This window comes from Oncorhynchus kisutch, linkage group LG1 (assembly GCF_002021735.2).
Source record: "Oncorhynchus kisutch isolate 150728-3 linkage group LG1, Okis_V2, whole genome shotgun sequence".
Classification (NCBI taxonomy): domain Eukaryota; kingdom Metazoa; phylum Chordata; class Actinopteri; order Salmoniformes; family Salmonidae; genus Oncorhynchus; species Oncorhynchus kisutch.
Window position 1 is genome coordinate 28,215,680 of NC_034174.2, and position 19,143 is coordinate 28,234,822.

Below are 19,143 nucleotides of genomic sequence, written 5' to 3' on the forward strand. Positions count from 1 at the left end.
TCCTATTAAATATTCACACTGATGGAATACATTTTTAAACACCTTCAACAACTTATTTTCCCTCAGTAGTATGGGAAAGTCACATGGAGGGTTGCAAAGCTACTGGTAATTTACCAAAATTGCCAGAATATTCTGTAATGTTGTAATTAACACGTAATCTATCGCAATTGAGGTAACATTGGTAATTTATACTTGAATAACTTAAAAAAATATATGTATTCATATATAGTATACATTTTGTATGTCTGTGTCCATATTGTCCATTAGGTACTAATAGATAGACCATATAGTTTAAGAGAAAATAGCCTAATTAATGAAAAAAGCATCTAATTACGTCACGACTTCCGTCAAAGTTGGTCCCTCTCCTTATTCGGGCGGCGTTCGGCGGTCGATGTCACCAATCCACTTCTCATTTTCCATTGGTTTTGTCTTGTCTTCCATCACACCTGGTTCCAATTCCATCAATTACATGTTGTGTATTTAACCCTCTGTTCCCCCCCATGTCCTTGTAATTGTTTCTTGTAGTGCTTATCCACGGTATGCTGGTATTTACCTTTTTTTTTAACCCATTTATTGTATTGTTCCAACGATAGACAGCTGCCTCTGATTGGGAACCATACCAGGCCAACATAGAAATACAAAAACTAGACTACACATAGAAATAATAAACTAGAACACCCCCCAGTCACGCCCTGACCTACTCCACCATAGAAAATAAAGTATTTCTATGGTCAGGACGTGACAGTACCCCCCCCTCCCCAAAGGTGCGGACTCCGGCCGCAAAACCTGAAACCAAAAGGGAGGGTTAGGGGGGGTGTCTAGTGTCGGCTCTGGTGCGGGACGATGAACCCTCTCATCCCGCGGATCCTCCAGCATCGGAGGCGGCTCAGATGCGGGACGAAGAACCCTCTCATCCCGCGGATCCACCAGCATCGGAGGAGGCTCAGGTGCGGGTCGAAGAACCCACTCATCCCGTGAATCCAGCCATGGACCCGGGCTGGACACTGTGCAGCAACGCAGAAGTAGACTCTGACCTTGGAGCTAGACTGGACGCCGTGCTTAGACTGGGCATCAGCGCAGGGGAAGGCTCCCTGGACTGGAAGCTGTGCCTGGACTGGGAACCAACGCAGAAGAATACTCTGGCCTTGGAGCTGGACTGGACGCCATACTTAGACTGGGCTCCGGGACGCACTGGGCAGTGAAGGCGCACTGGCGACACAGTGCGTAGAGCCCGCACAGGATATCCTGGACCAAGGAGGAGTACTGGAGACCAGGAGCGCTGAGCCGGCACAACCCATCCTGGCTGGTTGCTCACTTTCGCAGGAGAAGGCTCCGGCCATGGAGCTGGAGGTTCCAGACCGTGGAGCGTCGCAGAAGGTTCCGGACTGTGGACCATCTCAGGAGGTTCCGGGACTGTGGACCGTCTCAGGAGGCTCCGGACTGTGGACCGTGTCAGGAGGCTCCGGACTCTGGACCGTCTCTGGAGGTTCCTGACTGTGGACCGTCTCTGGAGGTTCCTGACTGTGGACCGTCTCAGGAGGTTCCGGACTGTGGACCGTCGCCGGAAGCTCTGGACCGTGAACTGTCGCACGAAGCTCTGGACTGGGAACTGTCGCCGGAAGCTCTGGACTGGGAACTGTCGCTGGAAGCTCTGGACTGGGAACTGTCACCGGAAGCTCTGGACTGGGAACTGTTGCCGGAAGCTCTGGACTGGGAACTGTAGCCAGAAGCTCTGGACTGGGAACTTTTGTCGGAAGCTCTGGACTAGGAAGTGTCGCTGAAAGCTCTGGCCTGTGGAGGCACACTGGAGGCCTGATGCATGGGACCGGTACAGGTGGCACCGGGCTGATGACACGCACCTCAAGGCGTGTGCGGGGAGGAGGCACAGGATGTACTTGACTGTGGAGGCGCGCTGGAGGCCTGATGCGTGGGACTGGTACAGGTGGCACTGGGCTGATGTCACACACCTCAGGGTGAGTGAGGTGAGGAGGCACAGGATGTACTGGACTGTGGAGGCGCACTGAATGCCTGATGCGTGGGACCAGTGCAGGTGGCACCGGGCTGATGACATGCACCTCAGGGCGAGTGCAGGGAGGAGGCACAGGACGTACTGGATTGTGGAGGCGCACTGGAGACACAATACATATGGCCGGCGCAGGATATACTGGGCTGTGAAGGTGCACTGGAGGTCTGGGGCGTAGAGCTGGCACAACGCGTCCTGGCTGGATGCTCACTTTAGCCCAGCAAGTGCGGGGCGTTGGCACAGGACGCACTGGGCAGTGAAGGTGCACTGGCGACACAGTGCGTAGAGCCCGCACAGGATATCCTGGACCAAGGAGGAGTACTGGAGACCAGGAGCGCTGAGCCGGCACAACCCATCCTGGCTGGTTGCTCACTTTCGCACGGCAAATGCAAGGAGCTGGCACAGAACGCACCGGGCTGTGGATGCGCACTGGAGACAAATTTTGTATATCCGCAAAACATGGTGCCTGACTAGTCCCACGCTCCTCACGGCGACTGTCTTGCTCCAGACACCAAAACATCCACTCTACCTCATCACTCCCCTCAACTATCTAACAATACTCATCGTTCAGTCTATCCCAATATTCCTCTTCGCTCTCATATTCGCCCCTCGACTTTGTCGACGAACCCAAAAATTGGGGGGCTGGCACTCGGGCTTCCGTCATTGACGTGAACCTCGGAGTCGCCGTTGATCCTCCTGCGTCTGCTTCCATGGAAGGCTTTCGTCTCCTGCCATTATCTCCTCCCAAGACCAGAATGTCTTCTCCTCCTGGCCACACTGCTTGGTCCGTTTGTGGTGGGATCTTCTGTAACGATTGTTATAAGGAGTGGACCAAGGTGCAGCGTGATTTGGGTTCATCATAATTTATTTGAACGAGAACCAGTAACAAAAACAATAAAGAAAAACAAACAAATGTACAGCCTTGTAGGGCTCAAAAGCAACAATACAAAAACAAGATTCCATTTTGGAAGACTCATTTTGCGACCATGCGTCAACTTCCTGACTGATGTCTTGAGATGTTGCTTCAATATAACCTCAATTTCCCTTCCTCATGATGTAATCTATTTTGTGATGTAATCTATTTTGTGAAGTGCACCAGTCCCTCTTGCAGCAAAGCATCCCAACAACATGATGCTGCCACCCCCGTACTTCACGGTTGGGATGGTGTTCTTTTCTATGGCGGAATTGGAGCTGTGGCTTCTTCCTTGCTGAGCTGCCTTTCAGGATATGTCGATATAGATCTCGTTTTACGGTGGATATAGATACTTTTGAACCTGTTTCCTCCATCATCTTCACAAGGTCCTTTGCTGTTGTTCTGGGATTGATTTGCACTTTTCGCACCAAAGTACGTTCATCTCTAGGAGACAGAACACGTCTCCTTCCTGAGCGGTAAAACGGCTGTGTTTACACTTGAGGACTATTGTTTGTACAGATAAACGTGGTACCTTCAGGCGTTTGGAAATTGCTCCCAAGGATGAACCAGACTTGTGGAGGTCTTGTCAAGTTGTTTTTGAGGTCTTGGCTGATTTCTTTTGATATCCCCATGATGTCAAGCAAAGAGGCACTGAGTTTGACGGAAAGCCTTGAAATACATCCACAAGCACCTCCAATTGACTCATATTAAGTCAATTAGCCTAACAGAAGCTTCTAAAGCCATGACATAATTTTCTGGAATTTTCAAATATGTATAAAGGCACATTCAACTTACAGGGGCTGAGTCACTGGCTTACTGGTGCTCTTCCATGCCGTCCCTGGGAGGGGTGCGTCACTTGAGTGGGTTAACCTCTAGCGTCGAGCAATCCCGTATCCGCGAGCGTAATTATAGCCTCAAGCTCATTACCATAACGCAACGTTAACTATTCATGAAAATCGCAAATGAAATGAAATAAATATATTGGCTCACAAGCTTAGCCTTTTGTTAACAACACTGTCATCTCAGATTTTCAAAATATGCTTTTCAACCATAGCTACACAAGCATTTGTGTAAGAGTATTGATAGCTAGCATATCATTAAGCCTAGCATTCAGCAGGCAACATTTTCACAAAAACAAGAAAAGCATTAAAATAAAATAATTTACCTTTGAAGAACTTCGGATGTTTTCAATGAGGAGACTCATAGTTAGATAGCAAATGTTCAGTTTTTCCAAAAAGATTACTTGTGTAGGAGAAATCGCTCCATTTGTTCATCACGTTTGGCTAAGAAAAAAATCCGAAAATGCAGTCTCTACAACGCCGAACTTTTACCAAATTAACTCCATAATATCGACAGAAACATGGCAAACGTGGTTTAGAATCAATCCTCAAGGTGTTTTTCACATATCTATTCGATGATAAATCATTCGTGGCAGCTGTGTTTCTCCTCGAAGCAAACGAAAAATACACGCAGCTGGAGATTATGCAATAATTGCAACGGAGGACACCAAGCGGCCACCTGGTAGATGTAGTCTCTTAAGGTCAATCTTCCAATGATTTGCCTACAAATACGTCACAATGCTGGCGACACCTTGGGGAAACGACAGAAAGTCTAAGCTCATTCGTGACCCATACACAGCCATATAAGGAGACATTGGAACACAGCACATTCAAAATCTGGGACACTTCCTGTATGAAATTTCATCTTGGTTTCGCCTGTAGCATTAGTTCTGTGGCACTCACAGACAATATCTTTGCAGTTTTGGAAACGTCAGAGTGTTTCCTTTCCAAAGCTGTCAATTATATGCATAGTCGAGCATCTTTTCGTGACAAAATATCTTGTTTAAAACGGGAACGTTTTTTTATCCATAAATTAAAAGAGCGCCCCCTATATCCAAGAAGTTAAGTCACTGACGTGATCTCCTGTCTGGAAGACCCCCCTTGGGTTGTGCCGTGGCGGAGATCTTTGTGGGCTATACTCTGCCTTGTCTCAGGATGGTAAGTTGGTGGTTGAAGATATCCCTCTTGTGGTGTGGGGGCTGTGCTTTGGCAAAGTGGGTTATATCCTTCCTGTTTGGCCCTGTCTGGGGGTATCATCGGATGGGGCCACAGTGTCTCCTGATCCCTCCTGTCTCAGCCTCCAGTATTTATGCTGTGGTAGTTTATTACTCTGGGGGCTAGGGACTATTTGTTATATCTGGAGTACTTCTCCTGTCTTATCCGGTGTCCGGTGTGAATTTAAGTATGCTCTTTCTAATTCTCTCTTTCTCTCCCTCGGAGGACCTGAGCCCTAGGACCATGCCTCAGGACTACCTGGCCTGATGACTCTTTGCTGTCCTCAGTCCACCTGGCCGTGCTGCTGCTCCAGTTTCAACGGTTCTGCCTGCGGCTATGGAACCCTGACCTGTTCACCGGACGTGCTACCTGTCCCAGACCTGCTGTTTTCAACTCTCTAGAGACAGCAGGAGCGGTAGAGATACTCTCAATGATCGGCTATGAAAAGCCTGACATTGACATTTACTCCTGACGTGCTGACTTGCTGCAACCTCGACAACTACTGTGATTATTATTATTTGACCATGCTGGTCATTTATGAACATTTGAACATCTTGGCCATGTTCTTTTATAATCTCCACCCGGCACAGCCAGAAGAGGACTGGCCACCCCTCATAGCCTGGTTCCTTTCTAGGTTTCTTAGGTTTTGGCCTTTATAGGGAGTTTTTCCTAGCCACCGTGCTTCTACACCTGCATTGCTTGCTGTTTGGGGTTTTAGGCTGGGTTTCTGTACAGCACTTTGAGATATCAGCTGATGTAAGAAGGGCTATATAAATACATTTTCTTTGATTTGATTTGAGTGTATGTAAACTTCTGACCCACTGGAATTGTGATACAGTGAAATAATCTGTCTGTAAACTATTGTTGGAAAAATTACAAGTATATACAGTTGAAGTCTGAAGTTTACATATACTTAGGGTATAAAACTAAGCATAAGTACAAAACTAAACTTGTTTGGGATAGGGGGCACTATTGTGACGTCCGGATGAAAAGCATGCCCAAAGTAAACGACCTGTTACTCAGGCCCAGAAGCTAGGACATGCATATAATTGGTACATTTGGATAGAAAACAGTTCTAAAACTGTTAAAATAATGCCTGTGAGTATAACAGAACTGATAGAACAAACCATAACTTACCAAAACATTTTCATGCTTACCACTATTTTTAATGGCTGTCACTTTTATTATAAGGCGAAGTCCTCCCAGATTGCAGTTCCTAGAGCTTCCACTAGATGTCAACAGTCGTTAGAAAGAGTTTCAGGCTGGTTTTTGGCTCCCATTTTGGCTGTAGTGTTTCCGAGCGCGTGAATGAGAATGCGTTCTTTGGTAGTTTTCTCCGGTAAAGACAATAAAGATACTCCGTCTTAAATTGCCTAAGGTTTGATTGCGGTGATTCTCCGGTAAAGACAATAAAGATACTCCGTCTTAAATTGCCTAAGGCTTGTTTGGAAAAAATATTAGTAATGTTTGGGATTCATTTTGTATGCATTTTGATGGAGGGAAACTGGGTGGATTATTGACTGAAGAGCGCCAGCTAAACTGAATTTTTATGGATATAAAGAAGGACATTATCGAACAAAAGGACAATTTGTGATGTAACTGCGACCTTTTGGAGTGCCAACAGATGAAGATCATCAAAGGTAAGGCATTTATTATATCGCTATTTCTGACTTTCGTGTCACACCTCCCTGGTTGAAATATGTTTTCCATGGTTTTATACGCTAGGTGCTGTCCTCAGATAATCGCATGGTGTGCTTTCACCGTAAAGCCTTTTTGAAATCTGACACAGTGGCTGGATTAACAAGAAGTTAAGCTTTATTTTGATGTATTACACTTGTGATTTTATGAAAGTTAAATATTTCTGTAGTTTGAATTTCGTGCTCTGCAATTTCACTGGATGTTGTCGAGGTGTCCCGCTAGCAGCACGCCTTTCCCAAAGAGGTTTTAAAACTAGTTTTTTATCCACTCCACAAATTTCTTGTTAACAAACTATAGTTTTGGCAAATCAGTTAGGACATCTACTTTGTGCAGGACACAAGTCATTTTTCCAACAGATGTTTACAGACATTATTTCACATATAATTCACTGTATCACAATTCCAGTGGGTCAGAAGTTTACATAAAAGCAGAAATAAATCATTCTCTCTATTATTCTGACAAATTCACATTCTTAAAATAAAGTGGTGATTGACTTTTTACTAGGATTAAATGTCAGGAATTGTGAAAAACTGAGTTTAAATGTAAAAGGTGTATGTAAACTTCCGACTTCAACTGTATTTCCGTTGTGATAATGCAAACATAGAGGGACAGAAATAATTTGATTTGATAAACATTTTGATTTGATAATTTACAGACACCTATGATTATCTGAAGTACCCAAAAAAGCCACCAGATATCATCTGATAACATTTTATATATTCCTTGACAATTACCAAAATTCTGGTAATTTACTGGTAAACTCAGAAAGTTGACAGTAGTATACTGCTTCTTTGCAACCCTAATCTGACTTTGACATGGAAGTGGTAATATTTCTGCTTGAAGCAATCTCACACAGGAGGACATTTTTGAAACGTACACACCTGTCTATAACAGGTCCCATAGTTGACAGTGCATGTCAGAGCAAACACCAAGCCATGAGGTCGAAGGAATTGTCCGTAGAGCTCCGAGACAGGATTGTGTAGAGGCACAGATCTGGGGAAGGTTACCAGAACATTTCTGGAGCATTGTAGGTCCCCAAGAACACAGCGGCCTCCATCACTCTTAAATGGAAGAAACACCAAGACCACCAAGACTCTTCCTAGAGCTGGCTGCCCAGCCAAACTGAGCAATCAGGGGAGGTCATTGATCAGGGAGGTGACCAAGAACCCAATGGTCACACTGACAGAGCTCCAGAGTTCCTCTGTTGAGATGGGAGCACCTTCCAGAAGCACAACCATCTATGCAGCAATCCACCAATCAGGCCTTTATGGTAGAGTGGCCAGACGGAAGCCACTCTTCAGTAAAAGACACATAACAGCCCACTTGGAGTTTGCCAAAAGGTACCTTAAGGACTCTGAAACCATGAGAAACAAGATTCTCTGGTCTGATGAAACCAACTTGAAATCTTTAGCCTGAATGCCAAGTGTCATGTCTGGAGGAAACCAGGCACCATCCCTGTAGTGAAGCATAGTGGTGGCAGCATCATGCTGTAGGGATGTTTATTGGCAGCAGGGGCTGGGAGACTAGTCAGGATCAAGGTAAAGATGAACGGAGCAAAGTACAGAAAGTTCCTTGATGAAAACCTGATCCAGGTAGCTCAGGATCTCAGTCTGGGGCGAAGGTTCATCTTCCAACAAGATAATGACCCTAAACACACAGCCAAGACAAAGCAAGAGTGGCTTTGGGACAAGTCTCTGAATGTCCTTGAGTGGCCCAGCCAGAGCCCGGACTTGAACCCGATCGAACATCTCTGGAGAGACCTTGAAATAGCTGTGTAGCGAAACTCCCCATCCAACCTGACAGAGGTTGAGAGGATCTGCAGAGAAGAATTGGAGAAACTTCCCAAATACAGGTGTGCCAAGCTTGTAGCATCATACCCAAGAAGACTTGAGGCTATAATCACTGCCAAAGGTACTTCAACAAAGTACAGAGTAAAGGATCTGAATACTTATGTCAAAGTGAAACTTCAGATTTTCTTTTAAAAATATTTTTAAGTTGTAAGTCTAAGAACCTGTTTTTGCTTGGTTTTCATGGGATATTGTGTGTACATTGATGAGGGTAAAAATGTATTTAATCCATTTTAGAATAATGCTATAAAGTAACAAAAGGTTGAAAAGGTCAAGGGGTCTGAATACTTGCTGAATACACTGTATATGAAGAGCACTTTGACTGGTTTTTCATTGTTCAAAGCTTGAATCTATAACCATGACAGTGTTACATAAACTGTCAAATGCTGTGCAGATGAAGAGACAATGCTTGAATTTGGTATTTTGAATGTAGCTTAATTGTTTATATATATATATATATATATATATATGTATATATATATAGTAATTGCCATTCATCTTACATTTACATTAACATTTTAGTCATTTAGCAGACACTCTTATCCAGAGAGACTTATAGGAGCAATTAGGGTTAATCTTCTCCCATCTTTTTTTGTTTCAAAGAGCCGTCAAGGTAAGGATGAGTTATGGCCTGTATCACTGTCATTTGTCAAACAGCTAGCTGTCTACTTCTAAGCCCAGGGGCAGTTGATAAAAATAAAAAAGACAGAAAAAAAATCACCTCCCTTACTATTTGCAAATCTACCTCGGTAATATTGACACTACAAGCACAGCATATTCCTGATATTTAACAACGTATTAAGAAAAAATGACAGGGCATTCAATGAGAATCTAGGTCTTTCTGTGAAATTCACAGTATTACAGCTTTCATTTGTGGTCACATGCCAGGGCTTTGTAGAGAACATGTACCTCTCTCAGGTGGATATGTGAGATTATGTGAAATATCAGAGCTCTGCATCCCTCTCTGCTGTTGAACTCTAGTGGTGTGGGGGCTGTGCTTTGGCAAAGTGGGTGGGGTTATATCCTTCCTGTTTGGCCCTGTCCGGGGGTGTCCTCGGATGGGGCCGCAGTGTCTCCTGACCCCTCCTGTCTCAGCCTCCAGTATTTATGCTGCAGTAGTTTATGTGTCGGGGGGCTAGGGTCAGTTTGTTATATCTGGAGTACTTCTCCTGTCCTATTCGGTGTCCTGTGTGAATTTAAGTGTGCTCTCTCTAATTCTCTCTTTCTCTCTTTCTTTCTGTCTCTCGGAGGACCTGAGCCCTAGGACCATGCCTCAGGACTACCTGACATGATGACTCCTTGCTGTCCCCAGTCCACCTGGCCGTGCTGCTGCTCCAGTTTCAACTGTTCTGCCTTATTATTATTGGACCATGCGGGTCATTTATGAACATTTGAACATCTTGGCCATGTTCTGTTATAATCTCCACCCGGCACATCCAGAAGAGGACTGGCCACCCCACATAGCCTGGTTCTAGGTTTCTTCCTAGGTTTTGGCCTTTCTAGGGAGTTTTTCCTAGCCACCGTGCTTCTACACCTGCATTGCTTGCTGTTTGGGGTTTTAGGCTGGGTTTCTGTACAGCACTTTGAGATATCAGCTGATGTACGAAGGGCTATATAAATACATTTGATTTGATTTGATTTGTGTTCTGCCATGGAGGAAGGCATGGGATACATCAGGGAGGATTGACTGGTCTTGGGTGACTATGGCTGTAGCCCTTTTACCTCTCTGCTTGACTAACGCTGGCTAAGCACTCTGCCAGACAGACAGGTCAGAGCAGGTACTGTCCAACTGTTCCTCATGCTGCGACTGTCGATTCAAATCCTAATGAGTGTGTGTGTGTGTGTGTGTGTGTGTGTGCGCGCACTTGTCCTTGTATGAGTACATGTGTAAAATAGTCCATTCCAATGATGACTACTCCCCTGAAGGTACTGTTGGATTGTCTGAGCACATCATACTCAGTCGGGAAATGCTCAGTAGCTCAGAAATAAAAGATACATATGAGAGAGGTTGGGAATGGTGGAGAGAGAAAAGGGAAGGGCGGAGAGAAGAGGGAGTGAGGAGAGGGAGGGTGGGGGGAGAGGGAAGGGGGAGAAGGGGGGAGAGAGAAGAGGGATGGGGAGAGAAGAAGGGGGAGAGAAGAGGGAGGAGGAGAGAAGAGGGAGTGGGGGATAGAGAAGAGGGGGGTAAGAGAAGAGGGAGGGTTGAAGAAGAGGGAGGGGTAGAGAAGAGGGGGGTAGAGAAGAGGAGGGTAGAGAAGAGGGAGGGGGGAGAGAATGGGGGTAGAGGGAAAGGGAGGGAGGAGAGAAGAGGGATGCGGGAGAGAAGGGGGAGAAGAGAGAGGGGGAGATAAGAGGTACTAGATGATGCAGTGTGTTGGCTTAATGGCTTCTATTACTCCTCTATACAAAGTATGAGTGCCAATATGAGAGAGGGATAGAGGGAGGCAATGAAAGCAAGAGGAGCGAATGCATGGGAGGAGAGGGAGATGGGTGGTAGATGGTTGTGGGAGAAGGTAAGGGAGAGGGAGGGAGATGGTTGGGGTAGCGGCAGAGGGAGGGCGAGAGGGAGGGAGATGGTTGCGGGAGAGGGGAGCAGATGCCAGCCGTATTGTTAAGGCTCGGGATAAAGGAAGACAGTACCCAGGACTCCTCAGACATGTCATCTACCCAACCAGAGCCAGATGATTCCTCTCGCTCCATCCCTCTCTTGTACTCTGCAAACCTTGCTCATGCATAAACAGAAGGGCTCAATATTCTGGGATCGGGTAGGGTGTGTATGTACGTGTGTTTGATGGGAAGGAGGGTGGCGAAGGAGGTATGGAGCACAGCCCGCATGCAGTAGTGCTGCCCCAAGCTGTGCCTAAGGTGAACCACCCTACCTTGAAAATAAAGGAGAACCACACTACCTGGAAAATAAGCAGCTCTGTGGTGGGAATAATGATTGACCTGGCCAGCTGTTCAGACAGAGCTCAACAATGAAATCTACATCCTGAGCAGCAGAGTGGCGGAGTAGAGCCTCACCACCTCTCGTCCCCTCCCTCCTTCTCCCTGCCAAGACGATGATGGTGTTAACCCTCCATCGGTGTCATCACATCCAGTCCCAGGATCATCCGCAACAGATGGTAGGAAGGAACTAGCAAAACCTCTGCTCACAAATTCCTAGCAACATGGTGAGTTTCTTGGGATATACTGTAGGTTAAATAGGCTTATAGTGTACAACGTAGCAGGGCAACAAACTAAATGGGAGAAGATTACATTTAAACATTCAATGTAGAAGTGATTGGTTGTGATGCTTACCGGACCGTAGATTGGTACACAAGGTCTTCTCGTTTGCGATAGTCCTCCATATGCGAGTAATTGGTATTAAACATAGCATCGTAGGTGAATATTTTCTGCTTAATGGTGCCCCCGTCTGTGACCTGTCAAGCAAAAATAGAAAGAATTAACAAAATATGGTCTATAATACATGGGACGGATATTTCTATACGTGAAAGGTACATTGGTACCACCAGCCAGAACACAGCTTGCAAAAGGCAAATTCAGTACCCTTACAAAAATGTACCAAGGTACTACTATGGTACTTTCATTCATACCATGGTGCCACTATGGTACTTGCACTTATACCATGGTATAGTCTGAATCATGGAAATGTACCATGGTTTAAGCCTTGGTACTACCATGGCACTGCCATTGTACTTAGGTATTACCATGGTATTGCATCATTTATACCATGGTATAGATCTGAATCATGGAAATGCACCATGATTTTAGCTTTGAATTATGATGGTACTGTCATGCGCCTAAATAATACCATGGTATTGCCACATTTTTCAACATGGTAAGATGTGGATCATGGAAATACCATGGTTTTAACCTGCATTATACATTCTACCACGGTAATGGACAATTATGATACATGGTAACAAAAAATATCATATGGTACCATCTTTATTAATTGTACGTTACCATAGCACAATGGCAGTATAATGCATTAAATAAATAAACACCCAAAGGTCAAAAGAGGTTGGTTGAGATTATATTGATGAATTTATATACCAGTATGGGAAAGTTTCTGATAAAGTCAGAGGCAGACTACTATTATTGGTCCTAGTTTGTCTGTAACATCAACGAAAAAGGGAAACCATTTCAGTGAAAAACAGATAATACTTTCTGTATAAATAGTACTGTTTTTTGCTCATGTTTGGTTTCCCTGGCTTGCCAATCTGAAATGTGGGAGAATGAATATATATGGCAGCCTAATTTTTGGCATTTTGCAATCATTTACAGTAGTTATAGTCAAGGGATGTTGCGCTTGTTTCGGGCCAGCTGAGGGAGCCGCTCGCTCTAGTGGTTGCTTCACACTCTTAACACTCTACAGTGGCTCTCACGCTATACTTCCTAGCCAGTGAGTCAGTTGAATGAGAGAGCCAATCCACCTGAAAAATGAAGACAAAAGTGCCAGATAAACAAAATATTTTAAACGTTATCATCACGGTGAGCGAGTTATAAAGCATAACATATTAAACACCAAGTTAAGCGGAGTGTAAAGATATAATTGTTATTTTTGATGATGTTTTGATAGTTTCATTAATATTTAATATTTGTTAGCATAGAAGCTAACGTTGGCTAAAGTTAGAGCCAGTCAAGCTAGCCTGTCGTCATGGTGACAGGATCAATACACGTTCACACAGAGTGTAAACGAAGGGAAACATTGGGTGTGTTCGTAAATTCAATCTGGAGTGCCAGACTGCGCTCAGAGTGCACTCTGGGTTAGGGTTTATCCGAGCTGGCCGCACAACGGCAGTCAAGCACCCATGCTAACTGGCTAACGTTGGCTAGCTTGCTAGCTACTTCAAGACACAAATGAGAGAACACCTCACTCTAACCATTTTACTTGCCCTAGCAGAGCTGGCTAGGCTGTTTTTATGTTATCCAGAGCGTTGGTGACTGTAACTGCTGCTGGCAACAATTGAATGACCCTTTTTTTGTTGACGTTTACTGACACCGGCCATATTCAATGGGTATTGAGCGTTCGTAAATTTGTCACTTATTCTGCGCTTTGGCACACTCAGACGAGAGCTCTCTGAAATGGGAGTAGACAGCCAGTGTGAATTTACGAACGCACCCATTGTAACTTGCTGTTTTAAGGGATATGTTGATAATTACGTGATGAAAATGTATCTATGCGATAAGATGATAATTAATACCTTTTTACAAATGTTTTTTGTTGTTGTATGTTGACTATTTAGAATTTTACAAGAGTAGCCAAGCCCGATGAATGAGTGAGAGACAACTAAATACTGTATTGAAGAGAGAAGCACCAGATGAAGATTTAAAATAGTTTGTTTATATGATGCTTCTCTCTTCAATGCAGTTTTTAGGGTATGTTGGGAGGAATGAAGCCTTGAAGATTTAAAATAGTTAGTTTAAGGTTTCAGAATCCCTTCATTCTTCTCACCATACCCTCTCCATGTCCCAAGGTGAGGGTACACCACACTACTAGACCATGTGTGTTGGGGTTTTTCACTATTAGCTAAATGGGTTTAAGAGGGTACTAGCCCTACGCCTTGCCATTGCAGAGCGAATAGTTAATGTTGCATTATGTGAGTACCATAAATTAATAATTTTTGGTCACTTTACCCGAAAAACGGTGGGACACAGACCATCATAATACATTGTAAACAACTACCATGCTTTCATGTTTCATAACGACATGCTGCAAGTGTCATGTTCTGACCTTAGTTCCTTTGTTATGTCTTTGTTTTAGTTAGGTCAAGGGGTGAGTTGGGGTGGGTGGTCTGTTCTTTTTTCTATGTTGTGGTTATGTGTTTGGCCTGGTATGGTTCTCAATCAGAGGCAGGTGTCGTTCTTTGTCTCTGATTGAGAACTTAGGTAGCCTTTTCTCACCTGTGTTTTGTGAGTGATTGTTTTGTGTCTTCACCAGAAAGACTGTTTTGTTGTTCGTTCTTTCACTTTGTTGTTTTGTTATTCAGTGTTCAGTTGATTTATTAAATATTAACATGGACACATACCACGCTGCGCATTGGTCCGATCTTGACTACTCCTCGTTAGAGGAGGACAAATTACGTTACAGCTAGTATAAAACCATGGTATTTTGTTTCATTGTACTACCACGGGTTCATTTTTGTACCATGGTAGCCAGTACAATGAAAAAAACAACTATTTTTTGGGGTCACTACCATGGCAGGAAAATACCATGGTAATGGTGCAAATACCATGGTATTTTCCTGCCATGGTAGTACAACGAAAACTACCATGCTAATGCCATGGTACATTTTTGTAAGGGTACCCAGGACTTAAATTATCTCATTGAACCATTTGCTGCCACAATAAGGTGTTTTTCTGTCTAAAAATGGTGATAAGGAGCCTTTCAAACTAATTTTGAAAACTGCCAATGTGATGAAATCAATGTGACACTCACTTATGTAGCTTTAGGTATGTGCCAATGTATATAGCTGAGTCTTAATGAAGACTGTCACTCTGCAGCGTTCTGTAGGTGTCAAGCAGTCGGAGGTAATGGCTTGTGATGAGATATTGCGGAGGTGGGGGATATATTCAAAGCACCATAGTCTCATTTTGCATCCCCTTCTCTTTTTTTGTGGGCTGCAGAGTAAATGATGGAGCACCGCTCTCCTCTCTAATATTCACAGGGGAGAGGAAGTCACTTAGCATTTGAATGACTGTGATTTCTCTTCTCTTCAGCGCGACAGACAGACGTAAAGAAAAAAGGTGACAGGATTTTAATGGAGCCGCTAATGCCGTTTTGAAGGAGGACATTGTTGGTGGGTTGGGGATCTTTCTTCCCTTCGCTCTGAAGATGATCTCATCCGCTTCCTACAGATGTAAGATCTTAATTTTAGTCAGTTTTCTACAGAAGGAAAATAATCCTGCAGCAACAGGAAATGTGAATTATTATGTAGATTATAATTAATGGACATTTTTGTAGGGGTTGATAGATTTCACATAAGGGAAAATCAAGTCAGAAATGTGTAAACTTCAGAAGCCTTTTTAACCTCAAATAAGTTTAACATTTCCTACATTGCAGTAAAGTTCTCCTGCAACAGGGTGATCAAATTAAAATCTTATCTGTAATCCAATCCTCTCGGAAGTAAATATGGCCTATGCATATTGTGATTAGTTACTGCATAATGTACACAACACTTCACAAGGGGACAGTACTGCGTAATTACTTTTATTTGAGCAAACAATTCTGGTGTCCCATAAATGACTGTGGAACAACTCATATCACTTCTCTGTCTCTGGGGAAAGGCGCTAAATACCTCAGGCAGTTACTAAGAGGTGCACAGGGATTGCTTGGTTACCAATCCACACCACTCCGGCCAACTGATGTTTCTTCTTCAGGATGAGTCTAGATTTGCCTCCCTCCCTGACAATTTCTTGAATGGAACACATTCTGACCATTCTCATTGGTCCCATAAACCGATGGGTTGAGCCAGAGCCGGGTCTACATGATGACGTTATAGACTTTGATACTCACATAAACAACTTCTAGGATGGCAGTTTCAGACTGAATGTACTGTATGTAGCAATCAATTAAATGCAGGGTGTGTCGTCCCGGCAAACACAGAGGTAGAAGTACTGGAACAACAAATATTGTGTTTTTTAGGATATGTATAACAGTTGTAGGCGGTATTAGTGGAATACACTTTTGTCTGCTGTAACAAAGGTGGGTGACATCACATTTTCATTGCTATGGAAGATTAATTGCAGGGAGGTGTAATCAGTGAAAGGACCTACTGGTGAGGATAGGGACCATGACCCCCCACAGGCACAAAGTGTTTACTTGGCTTGGCCACAAACAGACTTTCCTTGAGAGACACCACTTTGCCCAAGGAATGCTTTGGCACCACACTCAAGGACCGAAGATTATTATAGCCATCTGTTCCTCTTTTAAATGTCAATTCAGGGATGTAGAGACACACCAGCGAGGTGGCATCGTTCCGAGGTTTACAGGGAGAGGCAACAGCAAAAGGTCAGCCGCTAAAAGCAAAGCCGTGTTGGAAAATGGTGCTTTTCCACCAACCTGCTCTGTGCCTGGATTGTAGTCATTGTAATGGACCTTTCAGAAAAACTGTAAGATACATTTTTGTCTGACATCACTTTACAACAAAGCATGGAAAATTGTAAGTGAATGATGTTGATATGTTGAACTCAGGGGAATGTGTGTTTGAGATATAACAGTTAAATGACAAGTTCAAATCAATGACAAGTGTGACGGCTGTACCGTGGACCGCACAGTAAAAAACCCTGCCTAAAAATATCCTTATCCTTCTTTTATCCCATAACTGTTTTGCAGAAATGCACAATTACAGTCGTAACATTACAGTTCACGTTGTAACAGCCACTGGTGTCATCTAACGTTATAATTGAACTAATATCCTTATCTACAAACAGTCAAAGTTCTAGGTAATGTCTTCTGTTTACCTCCGTGCCCCATGTCGGCAGCATGTAAGCCAGTTGTGTTCTGGAATTCCGTTGTTAAAGTATGTTTCCGGAGGAGTGTTGGAAAGTGCCAAAGATCTGTTCATTGCAGGAAAAAAAATGTTTCCGTCACATGTTGAAATAGCAAAGTACTTTTCAAACATTGATACTGTGCACTGTTAATGCTGAAATAACTTAATGTATTTAGAATAACCTGAAACGATGTATCATGATCATGTTCATTGAAAATGAATGGTTTGCAAAACCGGCCCGGCTCCAAAAGGGGACAAAAGGGGGCTCAGCCCCCTAAGTTGAAACTTGCGCCCCTCAGTTTTAGTTTTATGTCCCTTGATAAAAATATCTAAAAAGGTTCAAATGATTGAGTGACAGGTTGGCACAAAATCTGTATCTTCGCTGTGCTGTGACAGCACAATGGACAGAGTGCGCCGTGGTGTATGTAGGGGACTATGGAAAGCTACTGGGGCAGTTAGGTACACTATATATACAAAGGTACACTATATATACAAAAGTATGTGGACACCTTCATATTAGTGGATTAGGCTATTTCAGCCACACCCGTTGCTGACAGGTGCATAAAATCGAGCACACAGCCATGCAATCTCCATAAACAAACATTGGCAGTAGAATGGCGTAACTGAAGAGCTCAGTGACTTTAAATGTGACACCATCATAGGATACCACCTTTCCAACAAGTCAGTTTGTCAAATTTCTTCCCTGCTAGAGCTGTTCCGGTCGACTGTATTTGCTGTTGTGAAGTGGAAACATCTAGGAGCAACAACGGCTCAGCCACAAAGTTGTAGGCCACACAAGCTCACAGAATGAGACCGCCGAGTTCTGAAGAGCGAAAATCATCTGTTCTCAGTTGCAGCACTCACTACTGAGTTCCAAACTGACTCTGGAAGCAACGTCAGCACAATAACTGTTCGTCGGGAGCTTCATGAAATGGGTTTCCATGGACGAGCAGCCACACACAAGGCTAAGATCACTATGCACAATGCCATGCGTCAGCTGGAGCGGTGTAAAGCTCTCTGTCATTGGACTCTGGAGCAGTGGAAACGCGTTCTCTGGAGTGATGAATCACAGTTACCAATCTGGTAGTCCAATGGACAAATCTGGTTTTGGTGGATGCCAGGAGAACACTACCTGCCCCAATGCATAGTGCCAACTGTAAAGTTTGGTTGAGGAGGAATAATGGTCTGGGGCTGTTTTCCATGCCTCGGGCTAGGCCCCTTAGTTCCGGTGAAGGGAAATCTTACACTAGAGCATACAATGACATTCTAGACAATTCTGTGCTTCCAACTTTGTGGCAACAGTTTGGGGACGGCCCCTTCCTGTATCAGCATGACAATGCCCCCGTGCACAAAGTGAAGCCCATAAAGAAATGGTTTGTTGAGATCGGTGTGGAAGAACTTGACTGGCCTGCACAGAGCCCTGATCTCAACTCCATCGAACACCTCTGGGATGAATTGGAACGCCGACTGTGAGCCAGGCCTAATCGCCTAACATCAGTGCCTGACCCCACTAATGCGCTTGTGGCTGAATGGAAGCAAGTCCCTGCAGCAATGTTCCAACATCTAGTGGAAAGCCTTCCCAGAAGAGTGGAGGCTGTTATAGCAGCAAAGGGTGGACCAACTCCATATTAATGCCCATGATTTTGGAATTAGATGTTCGACGAGGAAAAAACCACATACTTTTGGTCATGCAGTTTATGACTCCTTAGGGTTTCCATAAAGAGCGCGAAAAAAATAGCTTTACTTAGTGTTCCTTCACGCAATGTCGTCTGAGAATGCGCTGAATGACTTTTAAATGTTAGGACTTTTTTACTTCAGATCTTTTTTAAGTTGAAGCTTTAGGAGAGTTTGTTTTTTCAATTCAGTTTATATTTGTTTATTTTAACACACCTTTTGGTTTATCTTCTCCTGTCATAATTTTGAATAAAAACCCTAATTATGTGTGTCTCTTGTTTCCTACTTGGTCATCCATGGCAACAAGTACCTCATTCACTGCATAGAAAGTACTTTTGTACACACCTGAATAACTACCATAACGTGCTTAGGCAGAAAGTGCAAAAAAAACAAAGCACTTACCAAAGCACTTATCCATTGTAGATAGATACTGTCCCTG

General features: G+C 44.0%; 1 protein-coding gene across 2 annotated transcripts in view; it reads right to left on the reverse strand.

Annotated features, from left to right (window-relative positions):
• LOC109896606 (immunoglobulin superfamily member 21-like) overlaps positions 1-19,143 on the reverse strand; it is a 303,882-nt gene that overhangs the window by 107,213 nt on the left and 177,526 nt on the right. For both annotated transcript variants that reach the window (XM_020490885.2, XM_020490894.2), the window contains exon 3: positions 11,833-11,954. In XM_020490885.2, coding sequence (XP_020346474.1) covers positions 11,833-11,954 — 122 coding nt within the window. The remainder of the gene's footprint in view (positions 1-11,832; positions 11,955-19,143) is intronic.